This window comes from Monodelphis domestica, chromosome 7 (genome assembly GCF_027887165.1).
Source record: "Monodelphis domestica isolate mMonDom1 chromosome 7, mMonDom1.pri, whole genome shotgun sequence".
NCBI classification, from domain to species: Eukaryota; Metazoa; Chordata; class Mammalia; order Didelphimorphia; family Didelphidae; genus Monodelphis; species Monodelphis domestica.
The window spans coordinates 58,495,973-58,516,851 of record NC_077233.1 but is presented as its reverse complement, the minus strand read 5'-3'; the positions used below and the strand labels follow the sequence as shown (position 1 = coordinate 58,516,851).

At 41.1% G+C, this 20,879-nt stretch overlaps 1 protein-coding gene across 5 annotated transcripts in view; it reads left to right on the top strand.

Moving 5' to 3' along the window:
- SLC6A6 (solute carrier family 6 member 6) overlaps positions 1–20,879 on the top strand; it is a 147,815-nt gene that overhangs the window by 27,292 nt on the left and 99,644 nt on the right. For 2 of the 5 annotated variants that reach the window (XM_007500275.3, XM_056804705.1), the window contains one exon: positions 11,907–11,991. The exons of 2 other annotated variants lie outside the window; for them this stretch is intronic. In XM_007500275.3, the coding sequence (XP_007500337.1) occupies positions 11,973–11,991 (19 nt within the window). In that variant the 5' untranslated portion in view covers positions 11,907–11,972. Of the gene's footprint in view, positions 1–1,674; positions 6,324–11,906; positions 11,992–20,879 lie in introns of those variants that run through there. One more of the 5 variants, XM_007500276.3, reaches the window with a different exon arrangement.

Below are 20,879 nucleotides of genomic sequence, written 5' to 3'. Positions count from 1 at the left end.
TTGATGCTAAATTTGGACCCAAATGCTCTTTACCTCATAGCCTTTCTCTGAATGTTCTATTGCTTCCTGATGCTATCACGTTCTTCCAAGATGCTTGTTTCAAAGGCAACAGAAAAAAGCCTTGGCTTAGCTACTGTTTTGAAAAAGTTTATTAGTCATCTCAGCCAGCAGATGGTCTAACCAGGGCACAGCTGATTTCTGAGGCATGGTTTTGTGGAGAGTGGAGTAGGGATGGGCGCTTCCATTCTTAGGGTATGGGAAGGATTATTTTTAGTTGGGTCTTTGACCATTTGGAAAATTACAACATTTTCCAGGCTTTCAAATTATGATGGTTTGGAGATCCCTCACCTAGAGTGCTTCATCAGAAAGGGGATTTTTTTTTGGAAAACACCCCTGAGCATCTGAGAATTGAGAATTAAACAGCCTCTTTCCTGGGTACAACAGCTTAAACTGTATTTGTGCTCTTGTTTCCCTATGAAGGAATGATATGTTCTGTGAGGCAGCTCAGTGGCATTGTAAGCTTAACCTCTATCAGCCTCTGCTTTCTCTTCTGTAAAATGGACACAATAATAGCACCTAACTCACAAGACTTGTGAAGATCAGTCAGTTGATGAACAAGTTTTTTTTTAAACCCTTACCTTCTGTCTTAGAATCAATATTGTGTATTGATTCCAAGGCAGATGAGCAATAAAGGCTAGACAATGGGGGTTAAGTGACTTGCCCAGGGTCATATAGCTAGGAAGTGTCTAAGGCCAGATTTGAACCTAGGACCTCTTGTATCTAGACCTGGCTCTCAATCCAACTGAGCCACCCAGCTGCCCCCATCAAAAAGCTTTTATTAAGTGCTCTCTGTGTCCAGGAAATGCTGGTAATACAAAGAAAGGAAGAAGCACATTTCTTTTCATTAAGGAGCTCTTATTTCCAATAGGTCAAATGAGATGATCTGTGTAAAGCAGTTTGCAAACTTCCAAGGACCTTATATTATTTTATGTTATACATCTTGTGTGTATAGAGAAATATAATAATGTATATGTTGTCAGAGATCCATTATAGTATTCTTTAGATGGTCAGTAGTCCACCTAAAGGGAACCGAAATCCTGAAAAGCTTTGCTTGTTTTTGGAAACTGATGAGGAACTCCTCTTTCTAGGGAGATTCAGGGCGTTTGGAGTAAATGCTCTCTAGATTGGTTTCTTCCCAGGATCAGAAACATGTAAGACCAGCAACCACTCAAAATATAGTAGCTGGAGAATTGTAGATGGAGAATAATTGGGGGTAGTTCAATAGAAAGGCTTTCAAGAGAAGAGATTTTGTGTTCAAATCCAACCTCACTGCCTTTGTGACCTTGTCAATTAATGTCCCCCTAAGCCTTATTTTACTTATGCTTATCAAATGATTTCTTTTTTTTAACCCTTACCTTTTGGACTTATAAGAATACTATCCACAGCTAGAGAAAGAACTGTGGGTGTATAAATCCAGAAGAAAACAGAAGATTATCACTTGTTTATATGGGTAAAGGATTTGGGGGTTTGGCTTTAAGAGTGATTATATATATATATAACCCAGTGAAATTGCATGTCAGTTCTAGGAGGAAGGAGGGAAGAGGAAACGGAGACAATATGAATTATGTAACCAAAGAAAAAAAATTTTAAAAAAATTTTAAATAAAAATTTAAATAAAAAATAAAACCTTTACCTTTTATCTTAGAATTGATATCAACTCCAAGGCTAAAAAAGCTAAAAAAGTGGCTGAGGCCAAATTTGAACTCAGCACCTTTCTATCCACTGAGCCACCCAGCTGCCTCTGACTAGATGATTTCTTATGTGTCCCTGCCAGCTCTCGATCTCTGTGCCTGTGAGGAAACTCGACCTAATATGACTTCATCCTTTTTGTAGAGACTTACCTGGGGAGTAGCAGAGATGTTGAGGATGGAGGGAGGGGCATGGAGGAATGAGAACTCCACCCTTGATTTTCAAGGACTTGACTGTAAAGTACCTTGTAAAAGCTTCAAAAATGCCATATATACTTGGTATTTGTTTAACCTTTGTACTAAATGCAGGTCCTCCCAGTAGGGAGAAGGAAGCTCCTGGAGGATGGGGTTGATTTCATTTATATTGTTCCTCCACCTCAAAAATCACAGGTGCTTACAAAATATTTGTTGGATTTCTTTACGAAACAAATGTCAGTCAATATTACTACTATTATCATTTCGCATGAAATATGGTTCCCAAAGAAATCATTAACCCAGGATTTCAGTCATCTGAATAGCTAATAGGAAGGCAGTCTGGCTGAGACAGGAATTGTGATGATGATCGTCCTCTCCCCAGAATGATAAGGGATAAAAAGGGGGGGGCAGATTTGGTAGCCAGCATTTATAGTATTGGCCTAAATCTTGTTTGTCTCCTTTGTCTGTAAGGAGCCAGAGAATTTGGAGATTGCCAGAGAGATCTCCTTATGACAACATGTGATGCAGAGAAGTAATCTGATTATTTTCTGGGCTTCGGAGAGACTTCTAGCTTTATTGAAAGGTCACAAGAAGAGGGAGGAAAGTGACCTAGGACTGAATCTCGCCATGATAGATAAGGCAAGGTGGGAGGGAGTGAAGAGAAGCTCTAATGGTACCTTTTCATTCATAAGCAAGTGGCATTAGAGCCCCAGACCCCGGGTCCAGTGCTCTGGTTCAGTATCCCTTTAGAGAAACTATGCAATTGAGAAATAAGTCTCCAAAGTAATCTATGCTTTACTTGTATAGGTTTTTTTTTAAATCATAAAAATGATACAGAGACAGACTTTAGAGTTATTTTTTATATACCGAGATAGGATAGTGGAAGAAGTACACTGGATGTGGGGTGAGAAGACTCAGCTTTAAATCCTGGCTTTGCCACTTCCTACCTGTGGGACCTTGGAGAGGTCACATAAATTTCTTGGACTTGGGTTATTGTTGTTTTCCAGACATGTCCAATTCTTTGAGGTTTTCTTGGCAAAGAAACTGGAGTGGTTTGCCGTCTCATCTTCTAGCTTATTTTATAGAGGAAACCGAGGCAAACAAGGTTAAGTGACTTGTCCAGGCTCCCAGAACTATTAGGTATCTAAGGTTAGATTCAAACTCAGGAAGATGAGTTTTCTTGACTTCAGGCCTGGTACCCTATCAGTGGCCCTTTGGGACTTAGTTACCCCATCTGTATTATAAGGAGATCAGATGAGATGACTGCCAAGGACCCTTTCCATGTCTTAGATCTTGAACCCCTGAAGGATCCAATCATTTGTTTTATAAAGATGTGAGTCCTGGAGTAGGAATCAGAAGACCTATGATTTCATTCCTTCTCTCCCGCAAACTCTGAGTGACTTTGGGCAAGAAATGTGTCCTCCTGGACCTCAGCTTCCTCAGTAGGAGGAGGGAAGGGCTAACTTCAATTATAAATCAGAGGGTTATTCCAGCTCTAATCATATTGATCATCAATGGGAGAATATGAAAGGACGCACTTAGAGGACTTTGAAGTCATTGCTTTGTTATTTTCAGATCATAGAAAATGCATCAACATGTTATTATTTTCAATAAATTAGGAAAAGAGCAATTCTATAAGGCATATGTCTGAATTGAGAAATTTTTTAAAGAGCCGTGTGGCTTGATGACATGGGGCAGGTCATCTCACACACCCTCAGCTTTGGTTTCCTCATATATCAAGAGGATTGGCTTAGAGGAGAGAGTGGACAGAGCTCTGGGCCTCAAGTCACAAAGACCCAAGTTCAAATCTCACCTCAGATACTTATGAGCTGTGTGGCCTTAGACAAATCACTTAACCTCTGTTTGCCTTAGTTTCCTCCTCTGTAAAATAGGGTTAATAATAAAGCCCACCTTCTAGGGTTGTTTTGAGGATCAGTTGAGATTATATTTGTCAGGTATTTAGCATAATGCCTGACACATAATTAAGGCTCTATACAAATGCTAGCTATTTTGTTATTGTTGTTATACTCCAAGATTCCTTCTTCCTCTAAATCCTGTCATTTGATTATTACATTTAAGTGGGCAGTTGTGTCTTGCCCATTATTTGGGGAGTGACAGCCTGGGCCCTTTCATTGATTCTCCTTGTGGCAGACCTAAAGACCCCTGAACAGGAAGCTGTCAATCGGTCAACCTGAGTCCAGGACCCAGGGCACAGGTCATTCCAGAAGGGACCTTGGAAAAGTCACTTCCAATCTCTCACCTTACTTCCCCCCAGCACGAGTGGATAGATCTCCAGTTTTCATGAGGATTCAAGGACATAGTACCGTGATTGGAAATAGGCTAAAAAAGTATTGCTTAGTAAAAGGATAAATTATCCCCTGATAGACAGATGAGACGATTTGTCACGAGCATCTCACAGCCTTCCTCTCAGCTGGGCTGGCTTCTACTTCTGCTGTAAGTTGGAGTGTTTTCACTTAGACGGTGCTTTGAAAGTGATGGAAAACGATTTGTCCTCTATCAAATATAAACTCCTGCCTATCTTTAGAGGCCCTCCAGGAGCTGACCAGTCTTTTTCTCCCTACTCTTGAAATGCAGTTTCCTGTCTCAGCCTCCTCTCCAGTGAATCAGGGTTGTCACTTTCCCCCCTTTTTTCTAGGGCTCCCTAGCATGGTCCCCTTGCTCCTTTTTCATCATCAGGACTCAGTTCAGCTCCTGACTCCTTCATGGAGGTTTTTGTGATAAGATGGGTAAGAGAGTCTGGAGTCAAGAGGACCTCAGGGTGTCCTGTTCTTTGACAGTGGGGGTAGGGGAGACAAGTTCTTTTCTCATTGATTTCTCATTTATTTATTTCTTATTTTATTTATTTTCTCATTTAAAAAAAACAAAATTTATGTACACATTAATGTTGAGGGCTGGAATAGAGTTGAACAAAGAAAGAAAAGAAAAATATCAGAAGGAAAGGAAAACAGTCTATGATAGAGAACTGGTCAGACAAGAGAAGACAGGCCTTGAGGAAGGTCTGTAGCCTTCATTATTTTCCCTCACTGTCTCCTGAGTATGTTAGCCTGCCTTATAGAATGTAATTTCTTATCAGGATCATAGGTTTAGCCTTGGAAAGGACCGTAGAGTCCATTTAATTGGAGTCCAAAATTTTTTATTTTATTTTAAACCCATACCTTGCACCTTAAAATCAATACTGTATATTGATTCTAAGGCAGAAGAGTGGTAAGGGCTAAGCAATGAGGGTTAAGTGACTTGCCCAGGGTCACACAGCTAGGAAGTATCTGAGGCCACATTTGAACCCAGGACCTCCCATCTCTTGGCCTGGCTCTCAACCCACTGAGCCAGCCAGCTGTCCCTATCATTGTTAATTTTTTAATTTTAATTTTTAAATATTTTTCTGTATTTATATGATTCATTTTCTTTCCCTTCTCTCTTCCCTCCCCCCTCAGAGCCAACAAGCAATTCCACTGGGTTGTACAAGTGTTATTCCTATCATTTTTCAGATGAAGAAAGCTGAAACTTCCAGAGGTTTAGTGATTTGGCCCAGCACCCACCAGTGCATTAATGATCACCAGGACTTTTTTTGCAATATTGTGAATCTTGTCTTCCTGTGTAGAAGAATAAGCTTGCTGATAGCAGGGATCATTGACTTTATCTTTCTTCTGTAGCATCCTGAACCTAGGTCTGAGCCCAGAACAGGCTCTTCTATAATAGACGTGCTGATTCTGTAAGCAATTTCCTCCTGGAAACACAAACTTTATTACTGAGGAAGATGAAGTCTGTCTCAGGCCTGATCCTGTCCAAGTCACTCAGGACCAATTCCCAGTTAGTGAGGGTTCTCCGGGACACCCAGTATCCAGTTCCTTCTCTACCCTGACGAGTCACACACACCTCATAAAATACTATTAATACGGTGCATAATGATTCCGTGTTTAGATAGTTTTAAGGAAGGGTTAAGAGTGAGCCTCAAGGACTCTGGTGAAGGCTAAGTTCCTTGAAGCCTGTTCCTCAGTTTCTCTATCTCTTAAGCAGGAATAAACTTGAAACAACTGGGACCTCAGAGTCCTCAATGAATAACACTCTTGGCTTCTTCCTATGGAACTGACCTCTGCCCACTGTGAAGTCATAAGCCTCACAACTGCCTTGGAAACCACAACTTGTGTTCTTGAAACGATTCTGTGGGAAGATCGTTTTTTTTGTTGTTTTTGTTTTTTTCCCCCTCCTCGAGTTCACTTTCCCTGATCCTAATAAAATCGGGCTTCTAGCCCCTGTTGACAGCTGCTTTGGGAATTAATTCTCTCTTCAGCTGATTAAAGTTTAGGAGACATTCTGAGACCCTCCCTCAAGAAAACTGAGCAACCCAACACTCAGTCCTTGGTAAGTTGAACCATGGATGTCAATCCCTCTCCTAGGCAACAGCCCCAAGGAGGCTGTGATCTGAGGGAAGGTGAGTCTTGGGAAGTAATTGGCTCATTCCTTGAGTGCAGTGAAGACAAGGCCAGTGTTAAGCTGCATTGAGCTTTGATTAAGAAATGTCCTGGAATCTGCTGGTTTGTGCTTTACTACCTCCAGGAGGGCATTCCAAGGGAACGGAGGTCGGGTGAGTGAGCGCCAGCATGTTAATAATTCAAGATTGTGGTCTTGAATGGAAGGGAGAAGAAAGGAGGGAAGCAAGTGCAGTTCTAGGCTGGTGGATTTCAAGGAGAGGGTCTGACAGTACCCCGTTTTTCCAATTGGGTACCTTTTTTCTGTGGGAGCAAGGAGAGGGACCAATGTAAAAATAACGTTGCTGGCTAATACCAGTAAATTGGTAAGTAGGGTCAAGCTTGATGTTAAGATTCTGGGGTTCAAATTCTGACTGCCATTTTTTTAATCCAAGTGATGTTGAGTAAATAACTCCCCTGATTTGGTCCTCACTTTCTTTGGCTGTAAAATAAGGGGGTTGGAGTAGATAGATGATCTAAGCTTTCTTTTATTTCTCATTAAAAGTTTTTTTTTTTAATTCCTCTGTCTTAGAATCAATAAAAACATTGGTTCCAAAGTAGAAGAGCAGTAAGGGTTAGGCAACTGGGGTTGTGACTTTCCCAGAATCACATAGCTAGGAAGTATCTTAAGTCAGATTTAAACCCAGGACCACCAGTGTCCAGGACTGGCACTCTATCCACTGAGCCACCTAGTTGCCCCTCTCATTGAAGCTTTGCAATGTTTGTGAAGGAACATAGAGGCCCTAAGTTCTAGTTAGACCAGAAGGGATAAGAAGGAACAGAGTAAGATCTAAACTGGTGGTCTCCCATCTATAAATCTGGTGCTTTTAAAGCTCCTGATCTTGGCTTTTATATGATAGCTAGAATGCTGAACTTGGAAGTCAGAAAGACCAAGGTTTAAAATCTCATTTTAGACATTCTCTACTTGTGTGGCCTTGGGCTCAGTTTCCCCATATGTAAACTATGGGGGGATTGTTTAGATGGCCTTTAAACTCTTTTCCAGCTTTTAATTGATTATCTCATTATTGATGGTTAGGTTTTTGCTTCTAGATTATGTTATTTTCTGAGAGTTTGCTGTGTGACCTCAGACCTGGGATATTCTGTCCAATGAGGCACTAGAAGTATGGAGAGCAGTATGGGGATTCCCTTCTCTCTTATGGAACTTTGAAACTCACCATTTCCTTCTAGTGTTTGGGGACTGGGAGGGAGGGAGCCTCCTTATTCTAGTCTTGAACCTAAGAATATTTCTCTCAGTGTCTTGTATGTGTCTAGCTCCAGGGCCAAGTCACAGAATGGAAAGAATATTGGAAAGATGGAAGCACGGTTTAGTGGAGAGTATTGGATTTATGACCAGAGGACCTGGGTTCAGATTCCAGCACTGTTATTTATTACCTGTGTGACCTCAGGCAAAAATCTAACTTATTCAGTGTTTAGTTTCCTCATTTATAAAACGAAGGAATTAGATTAGCTATCTCTAAGATCTCTTGTAGCTCTGAAATGAGAATAAATGAGCTTGACTTATGCCTAGACAAGTCAGTTAATCTTTCTCAGTCTTAGTTTCCTCATCTGTAAAATGGAGATCTAAGAGCACATCTGCCTCACAGGGATGTTTGGAGAATCGAATCTCCTAAGACTTGTAAAGTATTTCAGAGACCTCAAAAGTTTCGATGTACTAGGACAAGAGGACCCTGATTTCCTCCTAGCTCTTGCTATATTGCCTAGCCCTTGCCACTCTTCTCCCTTGGAGTTGATACTAAGACAGAAGAGAAAGAGTTCTTTAAAAGAAAACATTAGTTACTCATTATTTAAAAATTTTTTTAACCTTGAGCTTCCATCTCAGAATCTGTACTCTGTATGGGTTCTGAGGCAGAAGAGTGGTAAGAGCTAGGCAGTGGGGATTAAGTGTTTTGCCCAGGGTCACAGGACTCGGAAAGTGTCTGAGACCAAATTTGAACCCAGAACATCCCACCTCTAGGTCAATCCACTAAGCCACCTAGCTGCCCTAGCTACTCTTTTATTATCAGTATTTCATTCTTATCATCAACCCTGTTCTTGCTGATCAAGAACCCAGAGTTCTAGCATCAGTTCTGCTGATAATTTGCTTGGATTAGGAACTCCTAGTTGGGGTTAGTTAATTTTACTTGAGGGAGCTAGGTGGCAGAGTGAATAAAGCACTGAACCTGGAGTCAGGGAGACCTGAGTTCAAATTTGACTTCTGATATGTACCAGCTGTGTGATCCTGGGCAAGTCACTTAACTTCTGCTGCCTCAATTTCTCCATTTTACAATGGAGATAATAGCACCTATAAGCCCGGGGCAGGGGGGCGGGGTTATGAGACTCAATGAGATAATATATGTAAAACTCTTAGCATAATGTCTGGCACAGAGTAGGTACTATCAAAATGCTTATTCTCCATTTCCCCCCTTCTTTCCCCACCTAAATACCCCCAATTTCCTTTGCTGTGAAGTTGGGAAGAATTTGTTCTCTGGCCAAAATCAAAACCCTGACACTCTGGTTCTTTGGTGTGGGGTCTTTGGAGTTTCTCTGAGTTTTATGTTGGGGTGCCTACCTAGAATTTACCCACGTGTAACTAACAGCAGCCACACTGGGGAAAATCGCAGAGACATAATTGTCTCCTATAGGCTCAGAGGACTGTAGGGAATCTGAATCAGGTGTTTATTCCCAGTGAGGCACACCGACACAGACAGACAGACAGACATACAGACAGACATACACACACACACACACACACACACACACACACACACACACACACACACACGCCCAAACCCAACAGCTGGCAAAACCCTCTCCCTCAAGTCACCAAGGCACAAGACAAGAGGCGCCTGAGGGAAATTCCATTCAGAGGAACCTCTCTGATGTTCTGTTGCACATGGCCATGCCTGTGGTGGAAAAAAGCCGAGCTGGTGCTGGCAACGAGGTGCCAGGCTGCCGCGTTTGTTAATCAGGAGAATGCTGAAGCCCAAATCAATTTTTCTTCTTCAAAGTTTGAGCCCTGACATGGCTTTGTAACCCGCCTCTCCCTTCTCTGGCTTTGTCAGCCAATGACCTGTGTGCCAAGAGGTTACTCAATCCTGGTGTTAGTGAAACTGCAGGCTTCCAGCCAGGTGGCCGCTGTCCTGGCCCTCTCCTCTCTCTGTTTGTCCTGTCTCTCCCCTACCCCCACCCCCGCTGGTCCCTCTTTCCCAAGTCAAACTATTTGAGAAGTCACACCTCCTCGCCACAGGGCTCCATATAAGGAAGATGATGGTAGATCGGCTTCTGCAGGCCCACAGGAACCCTCAGAAGTCTAGATCTCTTCGCTAGCCAACATCTTCACCTTAGATACAGAATCCTAGAATATTAGATGTGGGAGGGATCTTAGAACAGGGAAAGAGCTGCAGGGGCCCTTCGGCACATTTTGTGGGAGAGCTGGAGGGGACCTTTGAATATAGACCATTCGACATGGAAAAGACCTTAGAATGAAGAATGTTAAAACCTGAAATGTCAAAGCTAGGTGGGACCTTATGAAAACAATAGCTAGCCTTTATGTTGTCCTTTCAGGTGCGTCATTGGAATCCCACTGAAGTGTAAAGTTCGGTCCTGTTATTATTTCCATTTTACAGATGAGACTGAGACAGGAAAGGGTTAAGGCTTGATCAGAGTCTCATGGCTCTAAAGAGGAGTCTGAGGCAGGATTTAATCAGTAGGGTTTTCCAGAGTGATTCTTTCAGCTCTCCTGGTCTTATTTTGTACCCTTGGATAAATCATTTCTTCATACTAGGGTCTCAGTTATTCTATAAAATGATGGGTTGGATTAGGTCCCTGCCAAGTCACCTTCCAGCAATGTTTTGTATTCAACAACTGTAGATGGTGCAGTGAATAAGAATGCTGGGCTTGATCAAGTCCAAATTAGAAAGACCTGAATTCAAGTCTTGTCAGAGAAACCATTTGTGTGACCCCAAATAACAAAATCATCATGTGGGAAGTGAATTAACAAGCTCACAGAACAAGTAGTCACAGAGTGACTCAAGAATTCCCACTTGGGGCTCTTCAGAAGAGATTGCTATGGACTGAGTTGGTCATAAAAAAGGCATTACAGGGAAAGATAGCCTTGAGTTGGGGTTCCAAGGATGGGTAAGAATCCCCCAAGCAGAGGGGAATCATCACTATGAGAAAAAGCCAGGAGATGGTAAGATACAAGGTATGCTTGGGGGATAAATTGACTAGGCATGGACTGTAGAAGTGAGGCAGGAATTCAGAAAGTCAAGGAAAGGACAGCTGGCTAAGTCCAGGCATAGAGAGCAGCTGACACAAAAGATGTGGAGATGGGAAATGAAGGGCAAACAAAAAATGATTCCATTTGGCAGGACTGCATCGGGCTAAATTAAGAGGAGGCTAGAAAATTAGGATGGTTCCAATTGGTCAAAGGCCCTGAGTGCCAAGCAAAAAAGCCTGAACTTCATCTGGGAAGCATAGGGAGCTATGGAAGATTACTGAGTAAGTAGACTATGGTGCTACTCTGGTAATACCATGAAAGGTGAGGGACAGACCTGAAATGGGAAGGAGGAGGACCTATTACAAAGTTATGATACATGGGGGTAGCTAGGTGACTCCATGGATAGAGAACAGGATCTAGAGATGTCAGGTCTTAGGTTTAAATTTGGCCTCTAATACTTCCTAGCTGTGTGACCCTGGTTAAGTCACTTGACCCCCATTGCCTAGCCATTACTGCTCTTCTGCCTTGGAATCAATACATGGTATTGATTCTAAAATGGAAGGTAAGGGATTTTTTGTTTGTTCTAAAGAAAGTTATGGTACCATATTGTCCAGGGGAAGGAATAGTAGTGAAGACCTGTACTAGGGTGGTAGCTATATGAATGGAGGGGAAGGAAGACATATTACAGAGGTCAAATCAAACAAAGGTGGTGTTTAAATTGGACTTTAAGGACTTACGAGGAATAAGAAAATGGCAGCATAATGTAATGGATGGTGAGCTAGTTGGTCTCTGAGCCAAGAAGACCTTCACCTTTCAATACCTATTGGTTTTGTGGTCCTGAGTAAGTTACTTCTTCATGTCTAGGCAACATATTTATAAATTACAGTCATGGTACCAACCTGTGTGGGTAAAGGGAGTTCCCAGTATCTGGTTCAGATCCTTCTAGTGTTGTCAGGAACACAACCAGTGAGGAGAGTAAAAGATGCTGTCCAGGTTTAGGGTACAATGAAGGCACCCATTGGATGATGTTTAAGAGGTGAGGTAGAAGGGAGAACCCAAAGAGATGCCCCCAAGGTAAGGAACAGGAAATACTGGGTGAATGAATGATAGTCATGTCCCATGAAGAGAAAGAGAAAGAACAGATTCTGTGGTGGTGGAGGAGATGGGAATAAGAAACTCCATTTGGCCCCATGGAGTTTGAGACATGTTCACTGCCTGCTACTGATTTTAAAAATAAGATTTTCTCATTTTACCTAGTTGGAGCTACCATCTAAGTGCTGAACACCATTCCGATAAAGCAACTCTCCCTTGGCAGAATTAGCTATGAATCCAGTATACCCAGGTTTGCAATATATTAAGTTCTTTTTAGTTTGATTACTTAGCTTATGATGAACCTGTGTCATCCAGCATTAGAAATTGGGGAAGAAGTCACTTTCTCTCTCTATCAATGGTGTCCCCTCAGTAAGGAAAGTGCCATTTCTTGTGAACTTTTTCCACCTGTTGAAATGGGGGAGGCAGATGGATATCCAGAGGAATTTCATTTATCTGACATTGCCCCAAATAGAACTAGTCCACAGAGGTGAAATTCCTTCAAATGCCAGCATTGTTTAAATTTTACCAAGAGATCTTTATGATGAATTACCCACTTCCCTTCTTAAATATAGGATAATAAACATAATGGAATCTTTTCTTGGTGACTGGGGTGTCTTCATTATGAAAATGGAGGGATGGGTTGGATTGAAATACAATAAATGATTCCTTCAGAGCCCTTTGGGAAACTCTTTGCCCCTACACAAAATATTACCCAACTGCTCTGCTTTTTGAGTTCTTATATCTGACTTTTATGGTAGTCATTCCTATTTCCTTGGTGTGAGCCACCTGTCAACTATTTCTTTCTTGTTTCTGATAACATTTCTGATATTCACCTTCTTTCATCCTCTCTTACTTTTAATCTTTGGCAGTTTTTCATATTCATCCTGGAGCTATACTAAACTCTGGGGGCTACTAAAACAAATGAGCTAGAAAGTCTTTACCTGTAAGAGGCTCGCATTCAAATGGAAGAAGACATCATACATAACCAGATTTATTTGAATTGTGTGAAGTGTGTATCAAGTGAGAGTAAATATGAAGATCTGAAGAATTCTCCTACAACTACTTGATTTTATGACTTTTATATTCTCCGAGCCTTCCTCCTTATACCCCAAATATTTCCAGATTTTTGCCCATATTCTAGGTGATTAGGATTACCAGAAGTCTGGCAGCTAGATATGTGGGGCATTGCTATAATAATAATCCAGGCACATTCTCCCTAACCATGACAAAAAGATTGCTACCCTGAGAGAATAAATATCTATGATCCCTTGGCAGTCTGTTTTCTTCCTTCCCCAGATCCTAGAACTTAAGAGTGGTGTGGGAGGGACTGTAGAGATGATGTTCCTGGTCCAGGTCAACCTGCCTAAACAATTCCTTTCATCTAAATTTCCTTCACTGAATATATCCTTATTGAGAAGGGGCATGCAGTGGGGAGAAGGGCAAAAAGAAACTCAGAAAAATATGGAGTTGTTCTTTTGGATTGTGGACTATTTAAAAGGTGTCCCAGGCCTCTAAAATCAAGAATTCTTTATACTTCCAGTTTCTATATAGAGAATCAGAATGTTTGTTTTCTAGAACCAAGAGAGACACTGTCCTTGGTTTCTTAAAGGGGAAGTTGCCAAAAACAGAACTAAAATTCTCTTTAGGCTCAGAGGCTTTATACAGTATAATGGCTGTCGAGATCTTTAGAGAAGAGATCATCCAGAGAAGATAGGTTGTTTTTTCACAGAGTTGGGACTAGAACTTATATCTCACAACTCTGGGTTCATTCCTTTAGTTCTTAACGCAGTATTAGCATTCAGCATTATCTTTGTATCCAGCTGTTTTGGTATCCTTTCCAGTGGGTTTTGTGCCCTTCCCCCATCTTTCATCTTCCCTTTTCTTCTCTCCCCCTCCTTCCCTACTTTGTACACTCACTGTAAGTGGTTGGGGCTCCATTTCACCAAAGGGGAACTCAGCCTAGAAAATGTGACTTGCCCAGAGTTTTGTTCTGAGTCAATAATAGTCAGCAGTAGCCCCCAGTGGCTGCTGATTCACCTTCAAGTTCTGAGGCTTCTGAGTTCTGCCATTACCCAGGCAGCTTAACTGGCAGTATTTACACAAGGAGATTACAAGAAAGGAGAATAGAACGATTTTCACTATAGTGAAACCGTTGTTGTTGTCATCGTTACAGACCTGAAAACTTAAAAAAAAAAAAAACCCTAACCTAGCAGGCAGCTAGGTAGCTCAGTGGATTGGGAGCCAAGCCCAGATGGGAGGTTCTAGGTTCAAATATGGTCTCAGACCCTTCCCAGCTGTGTGACCCTGGGCAAGTCACTTAACCCCCATTGCCTAGCCCTTACCACCCTTCTGCCTTGGAATGAATACACAGTAGGTGACAAAAAAAACCCTGACCTATTTCAGGATCAATATTATATTGTGCTCCTAAGCAGAAGAGCAGTAAAGACTAGGCAATGGGGGTTAAATGCCTTGCCCTGGATTATTCAGCTAGGAAGTGTCTGAGACCAGTTTTGAACTCAGGACCTCGTGTTTCTCAGCCTGGCTCTTAATGTCCCCTTAGTCATGAAATCTTGTTGATCCTAATTGTGCTCCTCCTGGAACAGGTTTCCATTATCTGGGAAGAGAGATTTATTAGCTCAGATGTATTGTAGTATAAAAGCTCTGTTCATTCATTTCAGTCTGTGATTCCATTTGGGCTTTTCTTGGCAAAGATATTGGAGTGCTTTGCTGTTTCTTTCTTTATCTTATTTTAAAGATGAGGAAATTGAGTTGAACAGGGTTAAATGACTTATGTCAGAGGCTGGATTTGAACTCAGGTCTTCCTGACTTCAGGCCTGGCGCTCTATCCACTGCATAGCCAGCTGCACCATGAAGCACTTTAGAGATATAAATTTCTGTACATTTGATAACCAAGTGAAAAATCATTCTTCTGGGTCTGTTAAAGACGATCCCTTAAGTATTTCTACTAGGTAAATACTTTGCCACCCAATCTCCAGTTACTTTATACCTTTTTGGATTAAAAAAAAAAAACATTGTTTTACAGACAGTCTTTCTTTGTCATTCACATAAAAATGTATTAGGAATGTCATGATCAACAAGCAGGAACATTCCAATAATATGCAAACTCTTTGGCCTTTGCCAAGAAAAGTTTGCATTGTTCAACAGGCTTTCTTATCTATTGTAGTTAATGGTGTATGTGTTTTCTTTAATTCCTTACCTTTCCTTGACAGTTGAGCCAAGTACCAACCCTACCTAAAGCCTCTACTGATTCCCTGAGCTGCTAGTGCCTCTCTCTCCTCTCCACCCATTACTTTCTATTTCCTTTGATTATATTTTGTATATATCCATGTGAGCATAATTGTTTCACCCACCAGAAATGTGAGGTCCTTGAAGAGATGTTTCCTTTCTGTCCTGCTATCCATGAAAGAATGCATGCTGATTAGCTGGAGAAGGGTCATCTTCATGAGGCTTGGGGAGGCAGTTTGGGCCATTGGGAAAAGCCATGGGCTAGGATTCTGCTGGAGACCCAGACCTGCTTCTGCCACTTAGCTGGTGACATTAGCCAAGTGACTTCTCTCTGTGGCTCAGTTCCCTCATCTGTAAGATGTTGGACCAGGAGATCTGGAATTGTTTAAAGGACCTTCAGGTAGAAGAGGATCCTCAGGGTGGAACTAGGAACAGGTGGGGAAGTTTGAAGGTGGGGGGGGGGGAAGGAAAATCATTCAAATGAGTAGACAAGACCTGTCCCAAAGTGGAATGGACTTGAGAAAGGTAGTGAATCCTTTACATCCATCTTTCATATCCCTTCTAAGAGTCCCTCTATCGGTTTAGTCTGGGATTCAATGATACTGACATCTTAGCTGTTCCTTGAAGAAAATACTCCATTTCTTGACTCCAGGAGTTTTTCCTGGCTGTGTCCCTTATGGGTAGAGGGCTCATCTCAGCCTCCTGGCTTCCTTCAAAGACCCAGCTAAAACCACACCTTCTACAGGGAACCTTTCCCTATTCCTCCTTAATGTTAATGCCTTCCCTCCATTGGTTATCTCCAGTGTTTCCTGTCGATCTATTGTTTGTACATAATTATTTGCATGTTGTCTCACTCAATAAGCATGAGTTCCTTGAGAGCTGGGACTGTCTTTTGTATCCTCTATCCTTGGCACTGTGGATTAGGCCCATAATCAATATTTATAGACCTAGTGACATACAAGGAAGATGCTGATAAAGACTGGAAGATAATGTCTTGTTAGGGAATTCACATTGGTCCATGGATGTGGCTAAGTTGGAACTTTCTACATTGGATACCACACCTTTCTTTTGGGATGCAGGGAGTGTAGAAGAATCCCAAGGTTCTTTCCAACTCAGCTGTTGGGTCAGGTCTTTTTGAGGCTTACCATTCTATTGTTTTAGTTTTTCAATTTAAAAACAAATTTAATTCTAATTTAAATCTTTAAATTTCATACTGTTTCCTTCTGGGGTGCTGGGGCTGATGAGTGTGTAGGCTAACAGAAAGTGGAGGAAGTATGGTGGAATGGAAAGAGGAATCAAAGGATTCCAAGTCAAATCCCAGATAAATCTTTTCCAGGCTTTCATTTCCTGCTCTGTAAAATGGGGATAATAATAATGCCTGTGGTACCTACGTTAGGATTTCTGGGAGGCACAAATGAGATACATGTGTGGAAAGCACTTTGCAGACTTCAGATTGCTATAGAAATATTAGCTTTGCACGTTCATACACATATAAATAAATGCATGGGCAGGAATGACGTCAACTCCCCTGCCTTTTTAGCTACATGCAAACTGTTCCTGGATCTCCAAAGGCACAGCCAAGATTTCTAAAGCCTGGTCCCTCCTTTTCTTGTCCTCAAAGGAGCAGCAACCTCTGATTTTCCCTGTGATGGCAACAATATGCCATGTGGAGGCTGCCACAAAAAGTTGGGATTTTAAATAAGATTCAACCCCAGGGTCAGTCCGCAGCAAACCAGAAATATCTGCACCCACGGAGAGAGTGGGCCCAAGAAGAACTTTCAATTCAATCATCCCAGTGGGGAGAACCTACTAATCCGGTGGGGGAATTGGTGGGTCTTTTTTCTACTCCTTAGGATTGCTGTGATTCATCCCCTTCTCCACCATTATAGCTACCCTTTGGGCTAGGGAAAAGGTCTGAGGTTCCCTTAGCCTAATAATAGTGCATTTGTGTTTATAGAGCCCAGGTGCTTGGCATACCTTTTCCCATTCTGATTCTTACTATGACTATTTGGTAGGCAGTGCTAGTATTCTTTTTTTTTTTAAGACCCTCATCTTCCATCTTAGAATCAATTCTGGATTGGTTCCAAGGTAGAAGAACAAGAAGGCTAGGTAATGGGGGTTAAGAGTCTTGCCCAGAATCACAGCTGGGAAGTGTCTGAGGCTAGATATGAACCCAGAACCTTCTATCTCTGGACCTGGCTCTCAATCCACTGAGCCACCCAGCTGCCCCCAGTGCTTGTATTCTCATACCCATTTTACAGATAAGGAAACTCATTGAATACTAAAACTGGGAAGTACCTTGGAGTGCAGAACTAAAATACCAAGCTTCTTGAGGGCAGGATCTATATCCTCTGTATCTCCTTCAGAGACCTAGAACATTTCTTTGTTAAGTGTTAGGCTCTTCGTATAAATGCCTATTGAATTGGACCTGAATTCCAGAGTTTGACACCAGAGAGGAAGCTTCTGGGCATTCCTCTCCTGAAGTACTCACCTGGCCAAAAGTCTCAGTGCAGTTTTGATATTAAAGTTTAATAAGTCCTTCTTCCCTCCCTCTTTCCCTTCTTCTCCTTCCTCTCCTCTCCCTCTCTCATTAAACTATTAAAGCTGCCCCAGTGAATACAGAACCAAGCCTGGAGTGAGAAAGACCTGAATTCAAATTAATTCTTAGATAATTAATAGCTGTATGTTCCTGGACAAATCACTTAACCTCTGTTTCAGTTTTCTCATCTGTAAAATGAGGAAAATAAAAGTAAGTCACTGAACCTCTGCCTGCCTCACTTTTCTCATCTGTAAATAATAGCGCCTACTTCCCAGGGTTGTTGATGATAAAATGAGATAATATTTGTAAAAAAAAAAAGTGCTTGGCACACAGTAGGCTCTATAGAAATGTTAGCAAATGATTAACTTTCACTGAGACTTTCGGGAGTCTCTCCCCTCTTATTTGCTAAAAGAAAGTCACAGTTCTCACTTGCATTGGAACTGAGTGAGGAGAAGCTGGGTATTTAGACTGTGTTTTCTCCCTTCTTTTTTCTCTTTTGCAATTCAAAGTAGAACAGATTACAGGTGAGGAGTGGCCTTTAACCAGATCCAACAACCAGTTGCTACTGATTTATCAGTTTCTGTTTTTCAGATCTTGGTAGACATTTCCTGGTTTTCTTTCATTTTCATATCAGTAATCAGTTTTGACTTTCATTTCCTGTTTGAAATAAGCAAAGGCTTTTTTTTTTTAAATATATTTTATTTGATCATTTCCAAGCATTATTCGTTAAAGACATAGATCATTTTCTTTTCCTCCCCCCCCACCCCCCATAGCCGACGCATAAGTCCACTGGGCATTAGATGTTTTCTTGATTTGAACCCATTGCTTTGTTGATAGTATTTGCATTAGAGTGTTCATTTAGAGTCTATCCTCTGTCATGTCCCCTCAACCTCTGTATTCAGGCAGTTGCTTTTTCTCGGTGTTTCCACTCCCATAGTTTATCCTTTGCTTATGAATGGTGTTTTTTTCTCCTGGATCCCTGCAAGTTGTTCAGGGACATTACACCGCCACTAATGGAGAAGTCCATTATGTTCGATTATACCACAGTGTATTAGTCTCTGTGTACAATGTTCTCCTAGTTCTGCTCCTCTCGCTCTGCATCACTTCCTGGAGGTTGTTCCAGTCTCCATGGAACTCCTCCACTTTATTATTCCTTTTAGCACAATAGTATTCCATCACCAACATATACCACAGTTTGTTCAGCCATTCCCCAATTGATGGGCATCCCCTCGTTTTCCAGTTTTGGGCCACCACAAAGAGCGCAGCTATGAATATTTTTGTACAAGTCTTTGTGTCCATTATCTCTTTGGGGTACAGACCCAGCAGTGCTATGGCTGGGTCAAAGGGTAGATATTCTTTTGTCGCCCTTTGGGCATAGTTCCAAATTGCCCTCCAGAATGGTTGGATCAGTTCACAGCTCCACCAGCAATGAATTAATGTCCCTACTTTGCCACATCCCCTCCAGCATTCATTACTTTCCTTTGCTGTTATGTTAGCCAATCTGCTAGGTGTGAGGTGATACCTCAGAGTTGTTTTGATTTGCATCTCTCTGACTATAAGAGATTTAGAACACTTCTTCATGTGCTTGTTAATAGTTTTGATTTCTTTATCTGAGAACTGCCTATCCATTTCCCTTGCCCATTTATCAATTGGAGAATGGCTTGATTTTTTTGTACAATTGATTTAGCTCATTATAAATATGAGTAATTAAACCTTTGTCAGAGGTTTCTATGAAGATTTTTTCCCAATTTGTTGTTTCCCTTCTGATTTTAGTTATATTGGTTTTGTTTGTACAAAAGCTTTTTAGTTTAAGCAAAGGCTTTTGAAGGTTTTTGGTGTAGCTCAAGAGATCAACATATAATATATGTCTACATACATATAGGCATACACTTAGATGTACATCAGCATCTACACATGGATCTTTTTTGGTTTGGGGACCTGAGTTAATTTCTATTGATGCATTAAACACACACATATTTAGCCATCCCCCAATAGATGAACATCTGTTTTATTTCTAGTTCTTGATGACCCTAAAAATGCTGCTGGTAAATACTTTGGGGTTTGTGGGGACCCTTCTTTCTGCTGTCAATATTTATATATATATATATCTATGTATATATGGATGTGTATTATATATTTGTAGATTTGTTGTTCAGTCATTTCCAGTTGTGTCCCCATTTGGGGCTTTTCTTGATAAAGATGCTGGAGTGGTTTGCCATTTTCTTTTTCCAGCTGATTTCACAGATGAGAAAACTGAGTCTAATAAGCTTCAATGATTTATCTGGAGTCAAACAGCAATTGTCTAAGGCCAGATTTAAACTCAGGTCTTCCTGACTCCAGGCCTGACATTCTAATCACTATGCCACTTAGCTACCCATATTATACATATGCTACATAATATATATGTAGAATATATTATATTAAATATATAATTTATAGTTACATACAATATACAATTTATATTATAATATAATTTATATGATATATTCATATAAAATAGATATAATTATAATAAAATAAAGAAATAGATAAAACATACAATGTCTATACATACATGACATATCATTTTATATACATATATGTATACATATATGCATGTATAAATATAACTTGGGCCCCCAAATTAAAAAGAAGTCCTTGAATAGAAGAGGAAGAGGGTTATAATGAGCAGATCCAGTGAGACGAATATCTGAGCTCCTGACCTGCAGAGAATGATATTGAGATCTGTTATTTTCAAAAGGGAAGAGCAAGAGTGATGGGGAGACTCAGCATTTTCCTCTGAAAAGCTGAGGATGAATAATAAAACTCAGCGAATGAATCCTTGTCCAAAGGTTAACTCTCTGGCCTTGGCAAGATAACCGCTGCTTGAGTGGTGGTCAGGAGAGATCGTTGTGTGGGGTCACTCAGATGATTACTGGCAAAGCTGGGCCCAGAACCCAGACCTCAGCTCCTGAGATGGATGATAGAGCTAAGAAGAATCGAATTGGTCAGCAAATTTTCTTAAGTGTCTATGCTGTGCCAAACACGGTGCTAAAGTTTAACTCCTTCATTGGTGTTTAAAAAAAACCAAATTGTTCCTTTTGTTTTTCCATGACCTTTATGATCCATACATCCCTCTCCCTACCTTTCCCCACCTAGAGATCTGATCTGTACAATAGTTTACATTTAGCAAAACTTAACATATCAGGAGCAGGCAGGAGGCTCAGTGGTTAGAGAGCCAGACCTGGAGAGGGGAGGTCTAAATTGTTATTATATGTATTTGGGAAAATAAAAGAATGGAATAGAAAAAAAAAGAAACTGATAAAAAATGCTGCTAGTGAATACTTTGGGGGTGGGGGGACCCTTTTTCTGCC